The following is a 25,740-nucleotide window of genomic DNA, read 5'->3' on the forward strand; positions in this document are numbered from 1 at the left end:
CCTGATTCCCCGGTGCCGCCAAATCATGGCGGGGAGTCCAGTCTATGCGGACTTGAATGCCTTACAGTTGTAGGGTCACTGTTTGCCGAATAATTTGGTCTACGGAAGGGTGCGTTGAAAATGGTCGTCGAAGTTGTTTGAAATGCTTCGTAGCAATCGGTTAATATTCTGATCTTTTTTGGAATGGGTTGATGGTGGTCGTACATCAAGTAGTCAAGAGCATGGGTAATGGCGAGTAGTTCCGCTTCCGTGGGTGTGACAGTAATTTTGGAGTGTCGGGTTCCTATATAAACGGTTCGGTCATCTGGGGAAACCCAGGCAGTTCCAACATTTGGTGGTGTCAGGCTGGCATCAGTGTAAATATCGATTTCGTCGGTTTGTTTTGTGCTGAATAGCCTCTGACAACGTTTTTGTCTAGAAATGGTCGTTGTGTGGATGATGGGGCGAGTTGTTGTTGGTTCGGTCAGGAGAGGTCGTTGCCACGGAGGAATAGGTATCGGGGAAATCAGGTAAGTGGATGTGATCTTGCTTATCCCAGGCCGTGAGTATGGCACCTTGAAGAGTAAGTTTCCGCTTGAAGTGGTATTGGTCGGTTTGCTCTTGAATATTTTTTTTCAATTGGTGGAAGGGCAGCCGCAGATTGGAGGTTAGATATTTTTGTATGGCGTGGTAAGCCAGTGATTGTACGAAGAGTCGTATTGTGAAGGACATTAAGATCGCGTCGTTGGGTATAATTCAATGTGTAAGATTGGGCTCCATAGGTAAGAATACCGACTGCGACGACGCGGGCAAGTGTCTGCACTGCTTTTTGCTTTGCTCCTCCATGCTTATTAGATAGTCTTCGTATGGCATGTTGAGTCGAATTCCATTTCTGTTTTAGTTGGTACAGCCATATAGTCGGACTACTTTTGTAACCGACGGGGATGCCTAGTAGGCGAATGCGGTCGCGTTTGGCGGTGATCGGTGTGGTTCCAACGATGATGCAAGGCGGACTAAAGTCAGGAGCTGGGTTGCGGCCAAAAACTGACAAATTCTGTTTTATTAGGGGCTAAGGAAAGCCCGTCATCCGGTAGGGTAGATTCAATGCTTTCTACTGCATTTTGGAGGGCCGTAATCATAGTTCGTTCATTCGACTAGTCCCTTGACTCGGTCCATATTGTGATATCGTCCGCATAAATAGTAAACCTCGCATTAGTGTCTCTTTGAAGGTTCCGGGCGATCCTAGTCATGGCTAGATTAAAGAGTGTGGGACTGAGGATCGAGCCTTGAGAAACTCCTCTGTCGAGGTAGAGGTACGAGGGGTCCAACCTGGGAATGTTCCTTGAAGCTTGATGGAACGGGCTTCTAGGAAGTTTCGAACCCATGTCTGTGCTCGTTGGCTTGGCAAGTTCATCGAGGATGGCGCTCTGACTGACACAGTCAAAGGCCTTTCGGAGGTCCTGTGCAAGTACATAGTCCGGGAGTCTCGAACAGCTTGAGCGATTAATGCCGCATCGCAGCAGCCATAGGCTGTCGGTAGTGCCGAGATTCGGGCGGAAACCAGTTTGCTCTGGGTGAAGGTATGGTTCGACATACTCGAGGTAGTGCACTATTCGATTGTTAATGAGTCGTTCGACGAGTTTGCATAGGACAGGTGTGAGGGAGATTGGCCGAAGATGGGAAAAAGCGTTAGGAGAGGTCTGTTTTTTGTTAGGTTTCGGTATGGGATAGATGAGGGATAGCTTGAGATGTGGAGGTACCTGCCCGGTTTCCCATGAATTGTTGGTTTGTTCCAATAGTTTATATCGTGCTGGTTCTGGAAGGTTGCGGAGGTGGGTCCATTGTATGCCGTCGTGTCCGGAGGCAGACTTCGGTCTGCCTTGACGAATAGCTGTAGAAAGTTCAGTGATTGTGAAGAGGCTTTCAAGGTCGGAGCACGGTTCCGGGATTCGGATTTCGGGTACAGGAAGCTTTTGAGCAGCAACTCTTCGGTATCCACGGGATTCGTACTGCTCAGCATGATGGTGCTAATTATTGGTGTCTTACAGCGTTTTTTCTCTCCAAGGCTTCGGTAAAATTTCCATAAAGAAACATAACCTGATGTTTTCCCGAGGTTGTGACACAGATTTATCCAGTTGTCACTTGATAGGTCTTTTTGGTATTGGTTAATGACCTTGTACTGATGTCGGATACGGCGGAGTATGTTGTGCCTTCTTCCAGTAGAGCGGTAGAGCTGGGTGAGGTACTCCATTCGCTTCCAAAGGTTGGGGAGGTGATTGTCAAAGGTAGGGGAATCTTCATCGCATGTAATAGTTGCCAATGCAGCAGCAGAGGATTGCCGTATAATTTCAGCCATTGCTGCAAGTGATGTAGGGGGGGTCGTATTGAAGCAGATGATCTCGGCAGGAAGACCAATTAAGGTGGGTGCATTGTTTCTTGTTCCGCCCGTCCTGGTTGTTTGCCGCGAAATGTGATGATAATAGGGAAGTGATCACTGCCTCACGTTGTAGAGCAGGCTACCCACGATTTAGTAAGACCTGGCGAGGCCCACGTAAGGCTGGTGTGGTATCCTTTTGAGATTAATGGAGACCGATGCGGGTAAGGTAAATTGTATCATTGATTAGTTGAAGATTTAGGGTTTCAGTAAATTCAACGAGCTTTGTTCCGCGAGCCGAATTTGTTGAATATCCCCATGCCGTATGCTGTGCATTGAAGTCACCCCAGACGAGAATAGGGGTATTTGGATGTGCATTGATAAGGTATTGAAGCCATGTGAAGGGACCGGTGCCGGTGGAGCCAGAGTATGGTTGATAGTAGGCGGACACCAAGACTAACTTTTTAGCGTGAGGTGGCTGGGTGACAATGGCCACAAGTTCCTCATTCCAGAAGGCCATGGGACGACCGTGCTGTCTCAAACCTGGACACCAGGCATATCTGGCTGCGGGGCAGACATCATGTCTTTATTGATTGTTTTGTTATTTATCAAAAATAACGAAATTATCCCTACGGCATTTTTGTAGGGGCGTGTTATACATTAAGAAACAAATATTTTGAAACAATGCTCAACAATAAAGAAGAGAAATACAATATTTGCGGTGAACAGCAGAAAACACAATTAGCAGAGGAAGCAGCAGAGTACGGCTTCACACTCAATGGAAACCGCTACAAGTCATGTTGCGTTTGTACTCAAGTGCTTCCAGAGCACAGCGGAGAAGATTTGATAAGGGGCCGAAAGAACAGTGCCGGGCAGGGCATTCACATTTTTAATAATTTTAGAAAAAGACACTTCGAATGCGGATTAGCGCCATTGAATATTCACAAATTTTCATGCTTTAATCCTGACCTCTAGATGTATACTCGGAGTCAGGAGGCACTGATTTTGGTCCGTTGCCACGTACGTATTCTCATAATGATGTTTTAAAGTGAAACAAAAAAAAAGGTGCACCCGAGTTTTAGAGTGCCGCACGGGGTGGAGCATTTCTAACTTCTCGATCTAATTTGCTATCTCGTACTGTCTCAACTGTACGAGATAGCAACAAAACTCACTGCCGGATTTTGACCTTCCTCAAATGTATGCATAAGAATTTTAGTGTTTGGATTTCATACCAAAGTGGCATGCTCAAGACTTCAGCGTGCACGTGCAGCAAGGCTGTTAAAATCTTCGAGTGTTCGCGCATAAACATTGCATGCTTCTCACCAGTAGGGCACCCCAATACAAATATCGCTGTAGGATTTTTCATCTACGACAGCGTCTGAATCAAACCAGGGAATCTGGGTGGAAAGTTGTGGGCTGCTGGCACGTAGTTTCTGGAGCGTCCTGGAGCGTCGTTTCCGGCTGCGCCATCAAGAAGGGCTTAAGTGTCCTCAATTTTTAAGTGCACAGCACTTTAATGGCCATGCTCGTTCGTTGTCACGATGTCAAGCCATTGCCGGAACCAGGCAGCGCAGGGAGATTACGAACCCTACCTGGGTCCGTTATTTCGCTTATGGTGCTTTACGTCGGCCCTACGGCGTTACGGCGTGACAGGCCCAAACAAAGGCTTCAAAAAACAGGCTATTTATATAGTCGCAGCTGTGCGAAACACCTGAAACCTCGGCGTTTGTCATAGATCTCACCGTTGTTAGGGCAAAAAAAACTGCAGGTACATTTGAGGCAAAATGTGTGTATATAACCGGCAGCCCCCGCGTCCATTTAGTTAGGAACGCCCTTAGGGTTGGTTTTTACGATTCTAAGGGGGGAGAAAAGTGGCCGCCAAAAACGACGTGTTCCAAGCTGCACAGTGAGGCGCCGGCACGTTCGGGATGAAAGCAATCAGAAAAATTAGTGCCCTTCCACTCTGTGAAAACGGATGACCTGCGAAACTGCACGCCCTCCGCGGTGTGCGCGAAACAAAACCCGTTTGTAATTTACGACTGAGCATACTTCCTAGTCAATTCCCTGAAAGAAATTTGGAAATCCCCGAGCCGAATCTTAGCGGAAAAACGTAGAGTTGTCTATTTCCCTCCCGCGTGTTAGCATTGTACTGTTTGTGTAAAACGCCTGGCCAATCCACTCTACCACTGAGGACACCGGACCAGTCTTACTGGGCTGTTTAACGGCCACATTTAAACCTCACGCCAACACAGCGTAGATGTCATCAGTAAGGGCATGAAACCTTCAGTAGGGCGGGCCCGCCCTCCATTCCCAACCCGTGCACGCATAAACCGGTAACCGGTCATGAGCGGACGCTTAGATGAGAAAGACACTGTCGAACATGTCACTCTCAAAGCCCTTTAAGCTGAACAAGTGATGCGGGTCCCACACGCCTGTGTCGCATGGGCCGGCAAAGAAAAGCAAACATTTATTAACTTGAAAGAATGCAAAGAAACGCAATTCGATTCATCTACTCCAAATACTCGCCGAACAATTCCCCATCCCAGCTAATGTCTGATAATGGCATCCCGACGCTTGAATAACGCTGGCGTGGTTTGTGACTTGATTTTCTTTTTTTGTTACTGACCCGCAAACTGTAAACCCATCCCCGTACTTATATCACTTATATTTACTTATATTTACCAGAACTCATGGTTATGTACTCTTTTTTCCCTTCCTTACGAAAATGCTATATATGGCCATATATAAAAATTGCCATATATGGCCACGTCAGGAATTGGGCATATGTGGCCATAAATGGGTGTGTCATATATGGCCATATATGTCAATTCCTATCATGGCCATATATGGGTGGGGCCATATATGAATGTAGGCCATATATGGCCTATATGCCCAATTCCTGACGTGGCCATATATGGGCGAGGCCATACATGGGTAAGCCCTATATGGCGGCCTAACATCATATATGGCTATATATGGATTGAGTTTATGACCACGTGGATAGCATATATAATGAACTTTAGTAACAGCAGCAATTAATGCTGCACCCCATATGCTGACAAACACTTCCTGACATACCTTCCACATTTTATTACAAAAATGATGCGCGTGCATGCGAATTAAGGTGGTTGCAGGGTGCTTTGTTGTGGCGATGGATCAGTGGCTGCATTCTTCTCGGCCAGCTTGGCCCCTTTGATGGAAGCACAAGTTTCTCACTGCATTTATTTAGTTTTACCTCTTGTATCTAGCTGTGGCTTTACTAAATCTCACAAATGAAATGAAACAAATAGAGTTATCAGTAGTCAATGTCCAAGTTCTTTTTTCATTAATCCTGAAAATAAATTTCATAAAAACTACTGTCACGTCCTCAAATAATTAGAGGGCCTGCTCGGACAGTGTCTGAGTGGAACCCGTTAAATCAACCATATTCTACGAGCATTACTTATTGCATTTCTTGATGCACTTGAGTTGTTGTTTTAGATGCACATTTAAATCTACCGTGTGCCTTTCCTGCTTTGACGCAGTGTGGTAAGCAGCATGCATGAAATAAATTAAAATAAATAATATTGGTCCATGTCGGTGTTCGAAGCGCGCCGGTTGCTGTTCATCCGGGAGAGATTTGCAGCACTCGGCCAGCTAGAAATTGAGGCGGCAATGGCGGCGGCATCGACTTTTCGTTGTTATATTCGGGCTGACGCTTGTTCAGTTTCCGCTCTTCGTCCTCCGAGCTAACGACATGCATCCGTCCCATTGCGAGTGAACCCCTCGAAGGCATCGACCTTTATACTAGCGAGCACACACGTGGGTGTCCCTTTCGCTGCCCAGTCGTAGGCATCTTATTGTCTGTGCAACACACCAAACCATACCCGAATCGCTCGATTTCAAAGGGTGCATTGAGCCATGAGACTCCCACTTTTAAATTTCTGACCACCACAACGAGTATGTCATCGGTAACGGCATTAAGCCCTGCTGTGCGTACATGCCTCCCCCCTCAACCCGCAACCCGTACACGCCTAAACCGGCAACGGGGGATGGTCGCGTAATTAGGTGTGAAATACACCGGCGAAGGGAGGAAGACTTTCTATGGGGCCAGACTAAGATCAGTTATTATTTTTCCGCCAGAAGAACTACGACCAGCTGGTCAACGAGGGCCGCCGACGCGACAATGTCGCTCGGAATGGCTTTCAAGCTAAAGAATTATGGGCTCACGCCGCCGCTCCGACGGGGCAAGTTGCTTTCAACCGATAGGGACCCGCAGCTAGTGGGTCAGGTGAAATTTGAGGCGGCCACGGCGGTGGCTACATTCTCGGCGGTGGCGGTGGCGGTGGCTTTCGAGCGGTTTTACACCCATTCCTGCTGCTGTTGATTCTCCGCAATCATCTACTAAGGCGCTACGGCCGCTGTCAGGCGTACCTTGTGAAAGAGGCATCGGTGGTGGCGAGGGGAATAACCCTTGTGAAAGAGGGGCTGGCGGTGGCGAGGAGGATCCCCGCACCGGCCTGAGTAAATCGGCCTCACCGGAATCAAAACTTGGGGGGGAGGGGAGACATATATTGCTTCGCAGTAAAAAGAGGGCTCAACTAAGCGAACACACCGTTCAGTTGAGATCTTTGATCAATGCTAGGAGACCGGATACATGCAGCTTGCATGCTGCCCAATATATGCACAGGAGAGACCTAGAAAAATGACACAAAGCAGCCATAAAAACTTCCTTGGTGCACACCACAAGGTTGTTAACCGTTATACTCTCATGGATACTCATACTCTCATGGATACATTGCTTTCTGACGAATCGATCCCAGTACACAATCGTCGGAGGTCACCACTCTTCGTCTACAAACATCACGTCTGGCGTACCTCAAGGTTCTGTTCTTGGCCCTCTCCTATTTTTAATTTTCATTAATGACGTCCCCTCAGGTGTTACATCTTCCACACGTCTTTTCCGACATGATTGTGTCGTTTACCACCGCATAAGTTCTAGCTCTGATAAAATAGCCCTACAAAATGATTTAAACTTAATCGAAAACTGGCGTTCTACACGGATGATGCGACTGAATATTTCTAAATGTAAATTTTTGCAGGTTTCCTGTAAGCATCTTAACATAAGTAATTCCGTACAATCTAACAATCTCACATTACTAGAATCCTACCGTTACATGGGTGTCCTCATCAATAGCAAGTTAACATGGACTGATCATATCTCGCAGCTTACCGACGGTGCTTCCAAAAGACTTAATTTAAGCAGAAGGTCTCTTTCCTGCTCCCCATGGTCAGTCCGTAAACTTGCCTACTGAAGTTACGCCCGTACTAAGCTCGAGTACGCCACTTCAATTTGGAACTCGCACCAATTAATCGAAGCCGTTGAAGCCATTCAGAACCGCGCTGCTCGCTTCTTAACTTCCCAGTACGATTTCCGCGCAAGTATTACTAATCTAAAGTTATTGCCGTGCCTTACACCCTGGATTTCAGACGAAAGATAGCACGCCTCTGCCTGTTTCACGAACTGTATTTGAATTTTTCTTATTTACATGGCTCCCTGCTTCTAGCACCAATTCGAACTTCGCGCCATCTTTTCAATTCCTTGAGTGTTCAAAATTTAAAAGGTTTGTCTAACACTTTTAGCAACTCATTCCTTCCATATAAGATTGACGATTGTAATCGACTTCCACATCTAATAGTCACTGAACGCTATCGCCTCAAGTTTAAGGCATTGCTTGAAATGCATTTCAAAATCGCACCGTCGTAATGTGTATTAGTTGTGTAATCAGTTGTGTGTTTTTTGTGCTGTAAAATTACTTTAAAATTATTCAGCTATTAATTTTGTGTAACCAGTTATATTATTGTTGTTGCACTGCAACAACACTTTTTGAATTCTATTGTGTTTTGTGTTCTTGATCGGCAAATGCCTTTGTGTATGCTTTGTTCGAGCCCCCCCCCCTTTATGTAATACCCCTTCAGAGGCCCTTAATGGTAAATAAATGATGATGATGATGATGATGATGATGAAGAATTCAGCTTTTTAGGCTGCATTTGCAACGCACTGTTGCTATTATATCCCATTCCCGCATGTCAGTCAACCGTGTGGTACACAGTGCTGTTGTGGACGTTGCAGGCACAGAAAAGAGTCTTGTGGAAGTTCGATGGCCGCGGTTTGGTGCACTCGCTGAGAGTTGCGATGTCTGAATTCGCAAGAATATGCATCCTGCGTACATACTTGCACTTATGGACTGGACTAAAAGAGTATCTTCCTACGATTTGGCCATTTGCTTGTGCTATTATCGGCAATTCCGCGTCATGTCGTAACTGTGCCCAAGATTGTCACAGTTCCAGAGGAAGTCTAAACAAATTTGTGGCGCACCATCCAAGTGCAAGGTTGCAGGTTTTCTGATACTTGTTTGTCGAAGTAAATTCTCTTGCGAAGAAAATCCTACTCTTCTCTGTGTAAGGATTTTAATGAAAATGAGGGAGATCGCTGCCATGAGGTGGCTGCACTCTTTTCAAGTAGGCTTAGGAAACTGTTTTAGATGCGACTGCATCTCATTCACTCGCCTTGTCCCTCCATACGGCGTCGTTGTCCGTCCACACCCCTCCCCCATTCTCCTCACCGCGCGAGCTGCGCTCTCCGCCGCTCACCCCCTCTCCTCTCTGATAGCGAACACTCTCTCGCGAGGGGCATTGGATTGGATTCGATTGGATTGGATTTGGCTTGGATTAAAGTGGATTGTGTTGGATTGTGATGCGTCATAGCCGCGCCACGTTGCGTCATAGCCGCGGCAGGGGGTTCACGGCATGTTTCACGCGATGGGAGAATCAACCTAACGGAAACAACAACGGAACCCCCTATGCGTCACATCTACACAGGGGTTCCCGCGAGGGGAGGTGGGAGCAATTTTTTAAGAGTTCCTTCAAACAGTCCGTTCCTGTAGATAGCCACTTCGCATATCAAGGAGCACTAAAATTGTCCATACCTACTCAGCATGCACCTTTTTACTCCACACATTACTTCTCTTCGTTGCCCCTTGATTGCACATGCCCCTTCCTTGCACCTGATCAACCACTTTGTGCACACAGCCACCTCCAGTCCGGAAGGGGTGTGGTGGTGGCAGTACGTTATTTTTCTCTTCGGTCTTGGGCCAACAATATGCGTCGGTTGCTTGACAGAATTCCACAGGATGCACAGCTGCAGCTGCCTTGGCAGCGACAGCAGCAATGCAATTCTGCAGACATGAAAATGAAGATTGTAGGTATGCCGTGCATGTAAGACAAGAACGAGACGTCTTGCAGACATGAAAATGAAGATTGCAGGTATGCCATGCATGTATGACAAGAACGAGACGTCTTTTGGTCGGAGTACTGACACCTGAATATTAGAATTCGGCAAGGAATTTACGTACAGCAGAACCTCTTCGTTTTAGAAGACACAAGGGATAAAGCACAGTCATGTCCTACCCAAACTGGCATTCCAGACATCAACAGGCTGCACTACTGTTTTGTGCACAGTACACCCTACTGGACTGGCTTGCAGCGTTAAATGACTAGCGCTGTCTCTGTCAAGCCCAAAACAAAGCTCACTGGCTCCACTGGACCACTACGCTACCGGCGGTGCTGTTTCCCCTCCACTTTCTCAGGAATTTATGTTAAGGTATTTCTTTCCTGCGCTTGGGGGTGGTAGCCAGCGCCACTCGGACTACTCGGTGTGAAGAGGACCTTCTTTTCAACCCCCGGGACGTGACTCGAGCGTCGACGACATATCAAGAGTGTTCGACCAGCGCTGAACCCTCTTACGCTACCTGTGGCACCAAGACTGCCAGAACAGAGACCCTTGTTATGCAAGTAGCGAATCAGAATAGGAAATGAGGGGCTCGTTGAATTAAGAAAGTGCCCGCTGGCAGCTGTTGCACAGAGTGCCAGTTGGGCCACCGAGAGGAGGCCCCCGGACTCGCACTACTGTCACACTTTCCGGGCGATCTCCTCGCAGTCACCTGTTGCCTACAGTGCCCGCTCAATCCCAGCCAGAAATCATTTTTTCGCCAAGTGTTGCAGTAGCGCACATTACCAAATTTAATTTTTATGTACACCATTCTGACCTGAAGTGATTTGTAGCAGACACCAAAAAACACTATCAGCATTTCTGAATAAAAGAACTCTTCTGTGTGGGCTTTTGTGCCCGGAAGCAGTAACACAGAGGCCAGATTAAAAATTTAGAACTAGTATATTGTCGTGCCATATATTACACATTTTCAGCCTTGTCACTTGTGCACCCAGAACATCCGCAGTGGCCGGAATCTCCACCTTATTTGGGTAAATGGTCCTCCCAGTGATTCACGTAGCCTATGAAAAAAATAAGGTATCACGAGAAACTGCGATGTCAAGTGATTTTATGAGCTTTTCAAAACTGCCAATCAAACCATTTTCATATATTTATGTGCTTACCAGAGTTCTCGATGCCACTTTTTGGTTCTTCAACCAACAGTCTTCTGGGTTGCAAGCCTCGTGTACCACATTCTGCCACGTAGGTGTTGCCACACAGATGCTAGAAAAAACAGAAAAAAAGCGATTTGTTATAGATTAGTTCACCTTGTGACATAATATCCCATGTGACTGTCTGCTCCACTTCAATTATTGACGGCTCCGCACGTCTCATGCATTAATTACGCCGCGTTTAATAAAATAGACGCCGAGGTCTGAAACACATAAAGATCCTCGACAGCTACTCTCTTACTGTGCACAGGCCACCGGAATTTAATAACCAAAGACCCTATCGAACTTTAGCGACGCCCAACGCACTGTTTTTACGAAAGCGCCACACACGGTGCTAGCATGCTGCAATGTTCAAGACTTTGTTAGGGCTATAAGCTTGCACGCATTTTTATTCTGCTTCCCACGCTTAAAGGGGTCCTGAAATACCTTCCGCCGATGCATGGATGTACATGTAACCAAATAAAGCAATGTATTAGCTATCTCATCCCACAAGAATTCTGTTAAAGCGATGAGTATTAGGTGAGAAATCGTAAATCAAAAACCGCGCATTATCGTCGCACCGCATTTCCTCCTCCTTTCAACTTACTCTTCGCTGTTGACGGCGCGAAAGCCTTCCCTCCCGTGATGCTGCGCTCCGCGGCGGTGGCGTACTTCCGCTATTGCGCTGCTCACACTGCCGTCTGCTACGGGCAAGCTTTGTTGACACCTTGAATCACGCACTCCGCTCAAGGCTGGAAAAGCGAACGAAAAACCTGGCCGAATGTGTGCGGCGGCCTGGCCTTGCCCTTTCACGGTGTACGTTGCTGTCTTATTTTGCGGTGGTGGTAATTCCTGCCGGCGGCATGTGAAAGAGACATTTTAAACCGATACAGAACCCGTGCATAAAACACTTCAATCATGTGACCAGTTCAGCTTGGGGCGACGCGTGGTGGAGAGCGGCAACGTTGGCAAAACATGCTCCGGCGCGGCTCTGAGCTTTCTAGCGCTGGAGCGAGCGCCATTTCTTTGACAATCTCAAACATCGGTTGCCTTGGCAACAAGGCACAAACCGCCCCAGAAGTCAGTTACGGTTGCGTGATCCCGGTTCAGCTCGGGGCCCCATCTCGCGACATGTGGGCACTGCAGGCGTACCACTCACTCCCATTGGGAAGTGTGAGATGCGTTTGGCATTAAGGAGGCGATGGTGTGTGTGTTGTGGACGCCTTTGTTTCGCGATGAAATGCGACGTTGTGCTTCTGCGGGTGGATAGTGCTTCCCATTTTCTGAATTATCTTGGCAAATTGATATTTACAGCTGGCGCTGGAAGATTACGCAAGAAATGTGGCTGGAAATCCTCATTTTCAGCAAGAATACGCAGTCCATTTTCATCTGGGTTAACTGAACCTTGGAACTGGCTAACGCTTTGCTACATCCCAGCAATTGGCGTTCGCAGTTACGATATCTCACTTATTCCCCTCACGAACATCCCCGTGCCCCCTTCGCCATTTGCTGCGCCGAGATGCTCCTGTATGACGCACGTGACAGGGGCACTGCTACAAAGCCATAACAACTGTGTAGCAGTGGCGTCGGGCTAGCCGTCTAGTCTTCTACCCAGTTGCCTGAGTTCAATCCCACTTGCCTCAAAATGTAAAAAAACCTTGTATTGAAAGCCACAGTTCTTTTTATTGATTGAAACCTCTCGGTCGCCATTGCACACCTTTCTAGCGTGTATTTTGCTCCTATACTTGTCAGCCATTGTTTGGTACCATACGCTTTGTACTCTCGATGGCCTTTGGAACCAGGTACAGGCGGTACAATTCTCGTCCAGATACATGCCTAGAATTATGATGGATGGTTTCCTTGAAATCTCGCTTCCAATCTGCAATCTGTAGGCCCCCGGACTCGCTATAGTGACGCACTTCCCGGGCGATCTCCTCGCGGTCACCTGTTGCACACAGTGCCCGTTCGCACCAGTTCGCACCTTCTGCATACAGTGCCCGCTGGGCCACCGAGAGGAGGTCCCCGGACTCGCACTACTGACGCAGTGCCCGGCCGATCTCCTTACAGTCACCTGTTGCACACAGTGCCCGCTGGGCCACCGAGAGGAGGTCTCCGGACTCGCACTACTGACGCAGTGCCCAGCCGATCTCCTTGCGGTCACCTGTTGCTCACAGTGCCCGCTGGGCCACCGAGAGGAGGTCCCCGGACTCGCACTACTGACGCAGTGCCCGGATGATCTCCTTGCGGTCACCTGTTGCACACAGTGCCCGCTGTGTTGCACACAGGGCCCGGAGTCATTGCGTAAGGTTGCAGTAAGGTTGCAGAAACACAAAACTTAGAGCTGCGATTGAGTAATCCTGATCCAAGTCCATCCGAATCGGATGCTCCTAGAAAGACAACACTTCGCTTCGCTCTTGCTCTGAAGTTGGCAAACATCGATATGCTGGGGTGACACGATTGGGTTTCAGTGGGAGCGGCGGAACCGCAACGGCAATTTCGCTCAGCCACATTTGGATTGTTTTACAGATGCTGCCACTAATCGCCAGACCCGCAGCAACCGGCAACGACAGTCCACTTTTGCTTGATTCTTCGTGGCTTGAAGGGGGGGACGGTTACTTTCCCTGGATGAGCCAATGGTAACTTCCAAGTGGGATCATGTCATCGACTTGCACCGAGCACATAAGCCGGATCTCGTACCTGAACGCCTTTAGTGGGAGCGGCGGCATCGCAATAATAATGTCGCTGATAAGCGTTTGGATTACTTTACAGGCTCGTTATTACAAATGAGTGCTTTGAACAACAACAACAAGTATCATTCTTCCTGTGGCGAGCATCTACAGGAAACACGGCGAAAAGAGCATGGCAGTGGTGGCCGATTCGGCCAACGTTTTCCGGCCGGAAGTCCAGGTATGACATTTTCCGGCTGGTTTTCGCCTCTGCTCTTCGGCCTATCGGCATCGCGCGCCGAGATGGGGCCGGGGCATCGGGCCACTTTTGTTTGCGGATTGCGCCGCTTCTATTGCATGTATTACAAAAATATTTCGTTCATGGGACCTATTCAATGTGTATTTGCTGCTAGTCAACTTTTCTTTTGATTCTAAAACCGCTTCACCTTCCCTTTAACGACATCCCCTATACATCGGACGCACTGGGACACACAGTATAACTGCAGGGTAAGGATGCGCAACGATGTCGTAGCCAGACCCGGTGGCCAAGACTGACAAGGAAAGGAGCATGAGCTCAGGCTGAAAAACGTAAATGCACGTAGCATCGGGAGCAAGGCTAAATAACTATAATAGCAATCACTAAATCTTGGCTGCACGCTCATATCACAGATGGTGAGGTTTTCTCAGGCGCATACAACGTGCTCCGTACAGATCGGGCTTCGAGGGGCGGCGGCGTCGCACTTTTAGTTAAAAGATAATTTAGATATGAAGTAATACCGTCAATTGATACCCATGAAAGCGTACGGTGTAAGATATTTTCCCACTATTATTTTGCGTTGGTGATCGGCGTAATTTAAAGGCTGGGAAGCCTTATTGAGTTTTTTTAGAACACTGACAACCATTTAGCAAAAATAACTGAAGACAGAAGTAAAGTTATTTTTGTAGGGGATTTTAACTTACCAGGAGTAAATTGGGACGCACGATTTCCACATGCTGTACTTCTGTTAGAAATGATGGTAAAATGTGCTTGGTCGAAAAACCTACGCGAATCCAAGAAAATTCCATCGTTCTTGTAGACCTTTTATTCCTATCCGATTGATTGATTGATTGAATTACTTTATTTATTTATTTATTTATTTATTTATTTATTTGATAATTATTTTATTGATTGGTTTATTTATTTATTGATTGATAGTTGGGTTTAACCAGTTTAACGCACCGACGCAATGCAGGCGATGAGGCGCGCCGTGGTGGAGGGCACCGGATTAATTTTGACCAGCTGGGAATCTTCAACGTGCGCCGAAATCTCGTACACACCGGCGTTTTTGCTTTTCGCCTACACCAGAAAAGCGGCCGCCGCAGCCGGACTCGAACCCGCGACCTTGCGCTCCGCAGCACAACGCCGTAGTCACTGAGCCACTGCAACGGGTTATGTATAAACGAGGTTATTTGCTAGTCGACCGTAAAATTATGTGGGCTGGTTCTGACGAGAACTGGGCGCGTCAACAGGTTGTGTACGAAAATTAACTTTCAGTAATTCGGTTCTGTACATTAAACCAGACACCCAAACGGGCTGCAAGTAAATCGGTAGGCGGACTGGCCCATAGGGGCCCACAGCAAAGCTGCGAACGAAGCGGTCCAGCGGGGCTCGTCGTATTTTGAGGCAAAGGAGGCGCAGAGCAAGATCAAGTTTGAGGAGAGACTTCGTCACATGGAGGACGAAAAAATAAGCTCCAATCCAAGCTGCAGTGAATGTGATTAGAAGGCAAAGCTTTAAACGACACCCACAACAATTTCCCATGCGACGTCAGTTGAATTCAGACACGTGGTCTACAAAGATTGAAACCAGAGATTCTGCCAGCCGTTACCTGGAATTCGCCGAGGCGGCGTCCCGAACGCAGCAGCGTCGGCCACAACCGGGCTAGAGCGGCGGACGGCGCCGCTGTAGCCCGGCCGTGAGTCGTCAGAAAGAAATCGGAGAGGAGCGTCTTTCGAAAGAGTGAGACAGCGGAACCTAGCCTTCCTGGTGGGCTAGTTCAGGGCTACACCACCGCGCGACACAAGCGCAGACACCGAAACAAATCAGCATGTGAGCGTATTTATGCCGATTAAAACTAGTTAGTTTAGTAAGTTTGATAATTGCGAGAAAGCTGAGAGAACTTTTACAATCGCTATTTATCAGAACCGGTTGTTCCTTTGGCCGTTTGTAATACCTCTTAATTAAAACGCAACCGAATTGGTATTCACAAATTTGGATAACGGGGTCCCATTTTTGGCAAGCAGTGCGCAAAAGCTAGCGTTTCTCTAGCGGCCAGGTGCCTGTATGTGGTTTCTACATTTTGTTTTCCCACCCTACAAATCAATCCTTAACGTATTTTTGCCGTACGACCACTTAATTCCGTCGGGTCCGGGTTTCGCCGGAGGTGTTGTCGAACTAGTTAATCAAGCCGTGCGAAAAAAGCGCTAAGTGGGCGCGAAGCTGCGTCAAAACAGGCCCAAAACAACCGTCTCTAAAGCAGACGACAAAGCCGTACCGCCGACGCGCCCGCCGGCGAGCCGGTACCTCCGAACGGGGAGTGGGTAAATTCGCCGCGCCATCTACAGCGTGCCCCCCCCCCCTCCCCCCCGCCTCCGCCGCGTTGGGAGTTTATTGTCCCGCACGCCGCGAAAGAACCGTTGGCTGGTAGAGGTAGCAAGATTTGCTTTAAAATAGGCCGTGAGAGTTTTTGAAGTATATAAAGGCCCACTGCCCGTTTCAGGCCACCAGGAACCTCCTTGTCGCGCTTGTCTGCATGCCAGCCGCTGCGTACAGGGCTGGGCTGGACCTACACACAAAAACTACATCAGGTGCCCGTGCGTGGCGGATGTTGCGTGGACGAGTTCGGGTGCAACAAAGAGCGCCAAGTTTAAAAAGAAGAAAGAAGATTGACTGGGTATCGGCGAATATATACCGCAGGGGATATAAGGTCACCGCGCACATGGGATGTGTGCCGGAACATGCTGCCTCGTTCAGCCTGGTACGAAGAATCTCGACGCACAAACGCTGTTGCTCCCAGCAGCGTACAACGGGACGGCGCGTGCCCGGTTGTCTGCTGTACGCTGCTTGGGCTTGTCTGCTGGCGCGATCGATCATTTGTGTACTTTTCACGTTTGTGTACGTGAACTCTGTACGTACGTACTTTTACGTCATAGAACTCTATGTTTTACGCAACGCAACCGAGATTTGCGGCCACAAATGACGGCGCTTGATTCGGGTCATTTCTTTGACTTCCCATTAAATTGCTTCCGACATAAAAAAAATTTTTAGAGATTTTGTTTCTGTTGTTTAAGGCAGGGTTCAATAATGCGCATTTCTGTTCGAAGCATTAGAATATTTTTAAGTGTTTTTTGGATTCTTTTGACGGCATTGTTACAAGTCAGCGGACAACCATGTGCTAATGCATTGCAGGAAAACAGGTACAGTGACCTGCCCTTCAGGGGAGGAATTAACCGACCGTTTCGGCGGGTGAGGATGAGCGCTAGGCGGATGTGACGTCACGTTTGTTCACAGCGCTCCCGCGCGGTATGTTTACATTTTTCCGAGTGCTGCCTACACAGCGTGCGCGCCGTAGAGACTCAAGTAGCCGCGTTGGACTTTTGCTGTCAACGCAAGTGTGAATGGTTGTCTCCCTGTCAATCGTCGTTCAACAGCTCCAGCGTCTTCTGGCTCTACGGCTGTGCAATCAGCCGTGGGCGTTCAACTGTCCACCATCGGCCGACTCAGGTGAGCGCTCCTTTTTGGCGGGTTTGCAATCAGTTCGCATATCTCCTACTGAAAAGCTCAATTGCTTTCTGCTCGCTGCAGTTATATTAGCGACGTTTACGAAACTCTTAACGGCGCGTTCTCACCGTCTTGCGTCATTGTCTGATTGTAGGGTTTAACGCGCCGACGCAACGCAGGCGATGAGGCGCGCCGTAGTGGAGGGCTCCGGATTAATTTTGACCACCTGGGGATCTTTAACGTGCGCCGAAATCTCGTACACACGGGCGTTTTTGCTTTTCGCCTCCATCAGAAAAGCGGCCGCCGCGGCCGGGAAACGAACCCGCGACCTCGTGCTCAGCAGCGCAACGCCTTAGCCACTGAGCCACCGCGGCGGGTCTTGCGTCATTGTCACTGTTTATGCTGCTCTGTTCGCCTCTGTCGGCGATCGCGAGCTGTTGACGGTTTGTTGCACGGCGCAGAAACTCGCTCGCATGCAAACCCGTCTCGCCCATGTCGTTTCTTTGTCTCTTCTTTAATGTGGCGTCATTAAAATCACTTGTTAGCCTCGAGGCTTTTTCTAGACAACGTGCCTTGTGCTAACCGTGTTGTAACGAAAATGAACTTGCAGTACGATCTATTGGTGAAGTTAGGAGCGTGACAGGACGCTGTTGGGAAGGTTTTCGTGTGTGCGTGTGTGCGTGTGGTTCGTGAGGGCGTTGTAACCAACGGTGTTTCATTCCTCATGTTCCATTTCTTTCTCTTGCAGCATCTTTTGACTGCAGTCGCGGTGCCCCTAGCCTGCCTGCAGCACTTATCCTGCCATTCCAGTGGGAACTAATGTTCGCAGGCCACTTGTCACAACCTAACGGGTTCCCGCACTTGCCTGGCTTGTAATTTATGGTATACTTTAGATCCACCATTGCGTTCTCACGCTGTGCGTACATTTAAAGCGAGTGTTTACACTAACGTGGCAGTAGATAGCCATGAAGACAGCAGCGTGTGTACTGGAAATGCCTGCCAGTGAAAACAAAACCAAACGATCTACGGATCTATGCCAGCTTGACCGTTACAAGTCTTTCTGCGAGTATCAAAGCAATGAACAGCTGGGGATATCTCGTGTGCAGAATTGTGTTCTTCCTTCTATTTGTTATCTATTTGCTGGTATAAATTTAAGAATTGATAGTATGAGTAAGGTAGACAGAGAAAAAAGTGATTGCGTTGCTCTTGGAAATACTTTACACGAAATAAAACTGCTTCCTGCGAGTTCGCACTGCTTAGTGCAGTAAAAAAGGTTCTGTATAACAAATAATTTGATGCACCCAAACCCATCTGTGATGAAGGTACGTTGTGCATGGATTATTTAAGGGCAAGTTATTAACTCTGGCAAAGCAAGAAAGTGACCTCTTTGTTGTGCAGAAAACTAGTTTAGTAGTAATTTTGGCTTTTGTCTGGACATTGTCAACAGGAATAGTAGCCTTGGCGCACGACTTTGTGGACACTTTCCTGTCACCTTCCTTCAATGCCAACACAGCGGCGGTGAAGACGCCTCGGCAATCGAAATCACATGATGTCAGGCAGTTACTGCTGGATCATTCATTCTACCATGAGGGCATCCTCTACAAGCCGTGAGGCCTTGCTCTGTTTTCTGCTGGGGCTCTTTTCGTTGCCAAGTGCCATGGTCTTTTTGGGTAAAGCTCCCCAAAACAAAGTGGTCTTGTCCCTGTTGGAATTGTCATGTTATCCGTATAAAATTCAGAACACTGATGCTTCTGCTGCAAATACAAGAAGTGCTGCAGATTTGCACATGTGGGAGCTCGGTTTTTATCTACGTGTGTGAAAGATGTGTCGCATGATACAGGGCGGAGATGCCATGGTGCTATAAAATATGTTAGAGAACTTTGGATTGTATCTAAAAAGGAGACAGCAAGCTCTGACGCTTCCTCTCTAACTCTAAGAGAAGGGCGCAGAGAACGATGTTTGATTTTAAAGGAGTTCAGTCATCGATGTGTCATGAAAAACTGATTTAAAAGGATGGCGAGGCATGGATGAAATTTTAAAAGCATAAAGGAGATCTGTGTATGCTTGCTGGCGTTGTAGGTTCCATTTATTGCACTCCACATACATGCTTTCAACTGGATTAGTCCGGAAGGCACCACACGCCAAACGGAGCCCTAGATGATGCACAGGGTCCAGCATTCTGAGGAATGTTTTAGTGGCTGACCCATAGACAACGCTACCGTAGTCCAATCGTACAATGCACCTTTTTTGTCATCATATAGGGAGCCTCAATTTTTTGCTGCAGTGTAAACCATGCCAATGCATGTTTGTAAATGTCCATTCCACCAACAAATTCACGGCATGCCTTGACAGTAAGCGCAGTTTTGTGCATCTAGATAATCACCTGTACCTATTTATCACAGGCCTGCAACTTGCACATGGTCGGATTTAAGCACCCTAAATGTAGCAACTGTAGCCGACCATAACACATAATCTTGAAAACGCTACCTTATCAACGCGAAAGCAATATGTGGCCCATTGACTAAGCAGCCACTATCCACTGTCTGTGCTAGCACAACAGCTCCTAGATTGGCCGGCAGTGCAAAGAGTGAATTGAGTTCAAAACAACTTTGGGAAGAGTTGAAACCGCATGGGAACCAAACCCAGGACGTCCCTAGTGCAAATCCAGCATTACATCCTTGACACCACTATAGCTCAGTGGCTCTAGCTGACTAAAGGTGGACCCAGGGAGCGCATTGTGACCTTAAACTGAAAAAACGTCCAGAGGTACAAGCAACCCGAGATACTATGAGTTTGAAATTTCTTGGCGATTCATTAGGTCACACGCTCAAGCTACAACACATAGCCATAACATCCCCACTCAGGTGAATTGGCCAGTCACGATGATAGCTGCTGTCAGAAGCTCACGGCTGTTTCACCAATCCCCGTTTGTCTTAAAACAATGCTGCTTAAATTACACACTGGCCAACTGCACCTCGTCGAGTATATTTTACGCTCCTGGCATTCTGCATTGCCCTTGTTTAGTGTTAAAGAACTATGTATTTGATCACATGTGAAGACTGCCATTTCTGTTGGAGAGCATTTCGTGCTTTCAACCTGAATGGGTTGACTCTCATCACTTCAACACTGACTGCGCACTTTGATTGTGGTGTAATAAACAGAAAACCTGGATAGAGCCAAAATACTGAAGAGTAAATTATGCTTGGCTATATACATTGCACAGCGTAGCTGTAAACGTCAAAATTCGACTTTTTAGGTTTCACGTGGCAAAGCTCGGCATAGCTTGGGCCAACTATGAGGTGTACTGCAGTGGAGGGCTATAGGTTAAGTCAGGCCACCTATGAATCTTTTGACATGCTTCGAAAACTTGGCACACAGGCATTTTTTTGTTCTACCTAAACCAATGCTTTGGACTGGCCAAAATGTTTTGTACTGGTGAAACTGCACTATGCAACTGCAAATAAGAATTGAACCAACTTACTGTTGTGTCCCTTCGAGAATCCAGTGCTTGTCTAATATCGAAAATTGCATCCAGGATTCCAGCAATTGATTCAAGAAATGTACTTGTATGTCCAAGGAATGAGCTCGAATAAAAAGTTACCCTTCTTTATCTGCATTACTTGCATATTTATTTATTTGAAAATTTTTAGCACGAAAACAACAAAACAGTACAAACAGGCAGTGCTGTCACTTTTCGTGCTCTCTCTCTCTCTCCCGTGCTTTGTTGTTTTTGCACTGTTTATTATTTTTAAAAATACGCCAAATTTGCCATTTTAGTTGGTTTTGTTTGTTTTGATGTTATGCTGTGTTGCCAAGGAAACTGTAAATGTCACCTCCAAGAAAAAAAAAAGAATACCTAGCATTTGTAAGTGTATGCTTCTTGATGGATAGGAACTCTTACTATGTGAAAGTGAAGCCAAGAAAATTAAAACACCAAAGTCGTCACAAACACTGAAGAATGTTTATTGACATGGCATCACATCACTTGCTGGACATGCAACAAGGCCCCATAACGCTGCTCACGCAAGAGTGCAAAGCATGCTTTGTGGCTAATACCACTTGATAAAAATACAAACAGGCACTTATCTGCCCCAAGGTGACCCTGAATGCAAATGTGACGTGCACAACTGGAAATCAACAAAAGAGTTTGGGTCAGTTTGTGGGATAAGTGAAAAGTGTGGACAAAAGTCGAGAGCACCTTTATGTGTTAGATGACGAGACTGCTAGCACAAGACAGGAAGGACCAAAGGGTGCTTGCTCAGTATTGTATGGCTCTAAATAGGTGCAGATTGCTACTCACTGGCAAAACTCTTTGTCTCACCAGTGGAATATGCCATGCCAAAAAGGCATTGCAGAAAAGCCAACTTTCTCTGACAATGATAGTGATCGTGGGTGAAGAAGTGCAGAAAATAAAACGCTTCCTGTAGTCAGAAACGAATCAGGACCCTCGCGGTGTGAGGGTCCTGATTCGTGAGGGTCCTGAAATTAGACAAAAATAGTGTACCTCGCAATCTAACGACGACGGCAGTTGAATGCGAAGCTTTCGTCATGCAAAATCAAGCGGCGAAGTTTCAAAGCCACTGCGAACAAAAGTCCAAACTGCGTGCAAGTCAAAGTGATAGCTCAACGAGTCAATGTTTAAGCTCAGATGACAATAAAGCAAGGAATCCATCACGAGAAAACCGAGTTAACCATTGTTGTCGTAAGACAAAGGGGTGCATGTTTTTTTACTTGTAATTATGTCAATTAATGAACACATGAAAGAACAAGTAACGGAGAGCAAGGAGCAATGATGAAACTGACAACAGCCACAGATTTGCACATGCCTATTGCAGAGAAGGAAATCTGGAGAGGCACTGTCTGGACAGGAAAGGGAGCAGTAGAGGAGCACAGCAGTTGCGTCTGAACCTTCCCACACAGCCGAACAGGGAGGGAGAATAAGGCAAATGGACGAAATTAAGGGTTGGGAGTCTTAGTAGCCACTGTACTTTCCCGTCAACCAGGCGTGTGGCTGGATGGAATAGATGAACAGCAACGTGGGAGCTAGAGGACTGCTTGCTGGCGACACTACTACCACCCAGTAGTCTGTACTCCACAGTGCACAGTAGGAGGAACCAAACTGGAAGTGGGACTGCAAATGGGCAGGATGTTACAAATGGAAAAAGTGCTGCGTGGCTGTCACAAGTCAAGGTCAATCACCCTTAAGGGGAGGTGCCAAAACCCCTTAAAGAGAAGATGAAGACATGACATTTGGATCTAGTGGCTAAAAATGAACCATTCATGTAGCGCCCCACCGTAAAAGGGGATTGACCTTCACTCATTTCCTGAAATCAAGTTTAAAAGAGGTTCATCCCGGGCAGTTGCCACCAGCACCCTAGAGTAGTATGGTGGAAACACACCTCAATCTTTGCTTTTAGGAGGTCTTTTACCGAGCTGTCTACCAAAAATCAAATTATTTTTTTTAAGGGGGCACACTGGTCTTAAACCAAAAAAACATGGGTTTTAAAGTTAGGACGATAAAAATCGAGGGATAGGTGTAATTTTTCATTGAAACTGTAGATATGAAATTTCTTTCTGTGTAAAACAACTATATTCGAACTTATTTGGATTTTTATGTTTGATTTTTTGACAGCCTTTGTAAGGAAGGAAGGACGGAATAAAAGTAAAGGAAAGGCAGGAATGTCAACCAGGCTGTGGCCTAGTTTGCTTTCCTACACGTGGGGAAGGGGAACAATGGGAAAAAAAGATGAAAAGCAGTAAAAAAAGAAGGTAAAGAGAGAGCGTGTAAAAAAACTGCTGGAGGGATGCAGCTGAACAATGTACCGGTGAACTGTGCACAAATCAAGGACTGACTGCCATAAGACTAACATTATCATAATATATGGTCTGTGGCGGAAGTAACAGCTGTTTGGAGTTTGGGCCTGGACGGCAACACCAGTTTTTCTGGTTCCCACCTTCTAGGCCCAAACTTCAAATGGTTGTAACCTCTGCTACAGAATGATAATGTTAGTATTATTGCACTCCTTGACTTGTGCACAGTTCACTGGTACTTTGTTCAGCAGCGTCCCTCCAGCAGTTTTTTTTTATAAAGGCTGTCGTAAAATCAAACATAAAAATCCAAATAAATTTGAATATAATCGCATTACACAGAAACAAATTTGATAGCTATATTCAGAATGAAAAACTACATGTCCCCCAAAATTTATTGTCATACCTGTAAAAATAATGTTTTTGATCAAAGACCGATGTGCCTCCTTAACTCGAAGCTTTCACTCTTGCAACTTGAGTCAAAGTCCGAAATCTAAACTGCTTCGACCGTGTCAGAATGGCGCAGTCTGACAGACAATGGTTTCATAATGCAAGGGATGCTGGTTCCATTACGACCACGGGAAGCGTTTCTTATTGAGGTGCTTTTGCTTATCACCCTGATCGCTTTGTGAAACCCACTAGACAAAAATGTACAATTTCTACTACAAAACTCATCTAGGACAAACGGGGTAACACCCAAGACGGAGCAAGCTTCTGCGATGAAAATGTTTGACAACAATTCCGAAGGACAAATTTTTCTTATTTCCTTACTTCCAAGTTTCCCACAAAGGTGTGCAGTTTTCCTTTGTTACTGTACGGCTGCACTTCAGAAGGATGTCGAACGTTTCGTTCACAGAAGGCATGCATCTCCGTTCAGCTTGGACCCCTGCAACAATTGGCAGCTAAGTGTGCCTACAACTACCGTGATAAAATTCTTGGTACTTGCATGAAGAGTACACACGTAACGCAAGACACGAAAGGTACGAACTGGCGAAAGGTTTACCATGTTTCTTGTAGGCAGTTTCTCGTACTCCGAATTACTTGGTATATTAAACCATTTTTGCCGCATAAAGCTGCTCAACTTTACATGCTTCGTTGTGGTGGGAAGAAGCTTTATTCTGTGTTAATTATTTTGAAGTGCAGCATAGTCCTTTTGTTTTCTGTCAACCTCATCTGCACTGAATTTCAATTAAAAAATGAGTGCCCTTCCACTGTGTGAATGACCTGCAAAGCTGGATGCAGTCCACGGAGTGCACGAAACAAAACACGTTTGTCGTAATTTGCGATGGAGCATCCTTCCTAGCCAATTAGCTGAATGAACCTCTGAAGGATCCAAGCTTTGTTCTTGCAGATAAACATGGTCCTGCCTGTGTCCCTCCCGCGTCGTAACCATCTTACTCTTTGTGTAACGCCGGGTTCAGACTTGCCACAACTGTCGTAACAACTTTAAAGAATGACGTCATTTCACGTCTCAGCCAAACGAACTGCGTGACATGCCATTTTTTTCGTCCATAGATCACGATGCGGCTTTTGCGTCGGTAGTCTGAACATAGCTTAACATACAAACCCAATCCGCTGTACCACTAAGGGCTCCGGACAGTTCCCATTGGGCCGTTTAACGTCCGCGTTTAAACCTCACACCAGCACAACGGACATTCCATCCATCAGGGCGGGCAAGAAACCCATGGCTGCGCGTGCCCGCCCCCCCTCCTCCCTCCCACTATTCTTCACTACAAACCTGCGCACGCGTAAACCGGCAGCCAGACATGTGCACGTGCTTAAAAGTCACAGACACCGTCGAAAATATCCCCTGATAGCCCTCTGAAGTGATATTGGCTCACGCTGGCGTTCCAAGCGGGCAAGCTGTTGTTCATCCGGAAGGGATTTGTCGCTACTCGAAGAGGTGAACTTGGTGCGGTAACGGCGCCGCCAGCAGCTTTCTGTTGTTTTTGTGCCCATTGGCGCTTGTGATCGGGCCAACGCTTCAATTCTTGCTCTTCGTCCTCCAAACAAACGGCATGCATCCGTCACATAACGATTTAAAACCTGAAAGCCCTTGAGCTCTATTCTCCAGGACAAAGATGTGGCTGTACGTTTTCCTCCCCGCTCGTATGGATCTTCCTGTGTGTGTAAGATGTATGTGTAACACATCAACCCCCACCCGAACCGCTTGATTAAGGAGGACAGCCAACTAACTGCATTGAGCCATGTAATTTTGACATCTAAATCTCGCACCAGCGCCACCGGCATTTCAGTAGCAGCGGCAAGAAGCCTAGCTGTGCGTGCACACCCCCCTTTTTTACCCGCAAACTGTGCACGCATAAACCGGCCACCGATGATGGCGCATACTTAGGCGTGAAAGACACCGGCGAAAATGTCGCTCGGAAGGCCTTCCAAGCTCAAAAAGAAATATGGGCTCAAGCCGGCATTCCCACTGGGGAAGTTTCTCTTCTACCGGCAGGGATTCGCAGCCATTTGGCGAAGTGAATTTGAGCGTCAACAGTGACGGTGAGTTTCGGTCGTTTTAGGGGGCTGCCCTTTGGTAACCGGTACCTGGGCTTCGCGAGAGCGGCGTCTGTTTTTGTCCACGTATCCTAGTGAGCGAACACAGCAGGGACGAAAGGAAGAAAACGGAGAGGAGTGTCTGGCGAAGGCTGAAGGGGAGTACGACACGTGCGGCTATGGCGTCACCT

At 47.1% G+C, this 25,740-nt stretch overlaps 1 protein-coding gene and 1 long non-coding RNA gene across 3 annotated transcripts in view; both read left to right on the forward strand.

The window, feature by feature from the left end:
• The first annotated feature begins 16,911 nt into the window (after positions 1–16,911).
• LOC144145998 (short-chain specific acyl-CoA dehydrogenase, mitochondrial-like) overlaps positions 16,912–25,740 on the forward strand; it is a 53,907-nt gene continuing 45,078 nt past the window's right edge. For both annotated transcript variants that reach the window (XM_077677898.1, XM_077677899.1), the window contains exon 1: positions 16,912–16,935. In XM_077677898.1, the coding sequence (XP_077534024.1) occupies positions 16,917–16,935 (19 nt within the window). In that variant the 5' untranslated portion in view covers positions 16,912–16,916. The remainder of the gene's footprint in view (positions 16,936–25,740) is intronic.
• Positions 17,128–19,024, forward strand: LOC144145993 (uncharacterized). Its single transcript, XR_013317638.1, has 3 exons — positions 17,128–17,242; positions 17,988–18,121; positions 18,687–19,024. It is a non-coding gene; the product is annotated as an uncharacterized LOC144145993 (long non-coding RNA).

Source organism: Haemaphysalis longicornis, unplaced genomic scaffold (assembly GCF_048455015.1).
Source record: "Haemaphysalis longicornis isolate Haplotype H1 unplaced genomic scaffold, Haemaphysalis longicornis Haplotype H1 scaffold_7, whole genome shotgun sequence".
NCBI lineage: Eukaryota > Metazoa > Arthropoda > Arachnida > Ixodida > Ixodidae > Haemaphysalis > Haemaphysalis longicornis.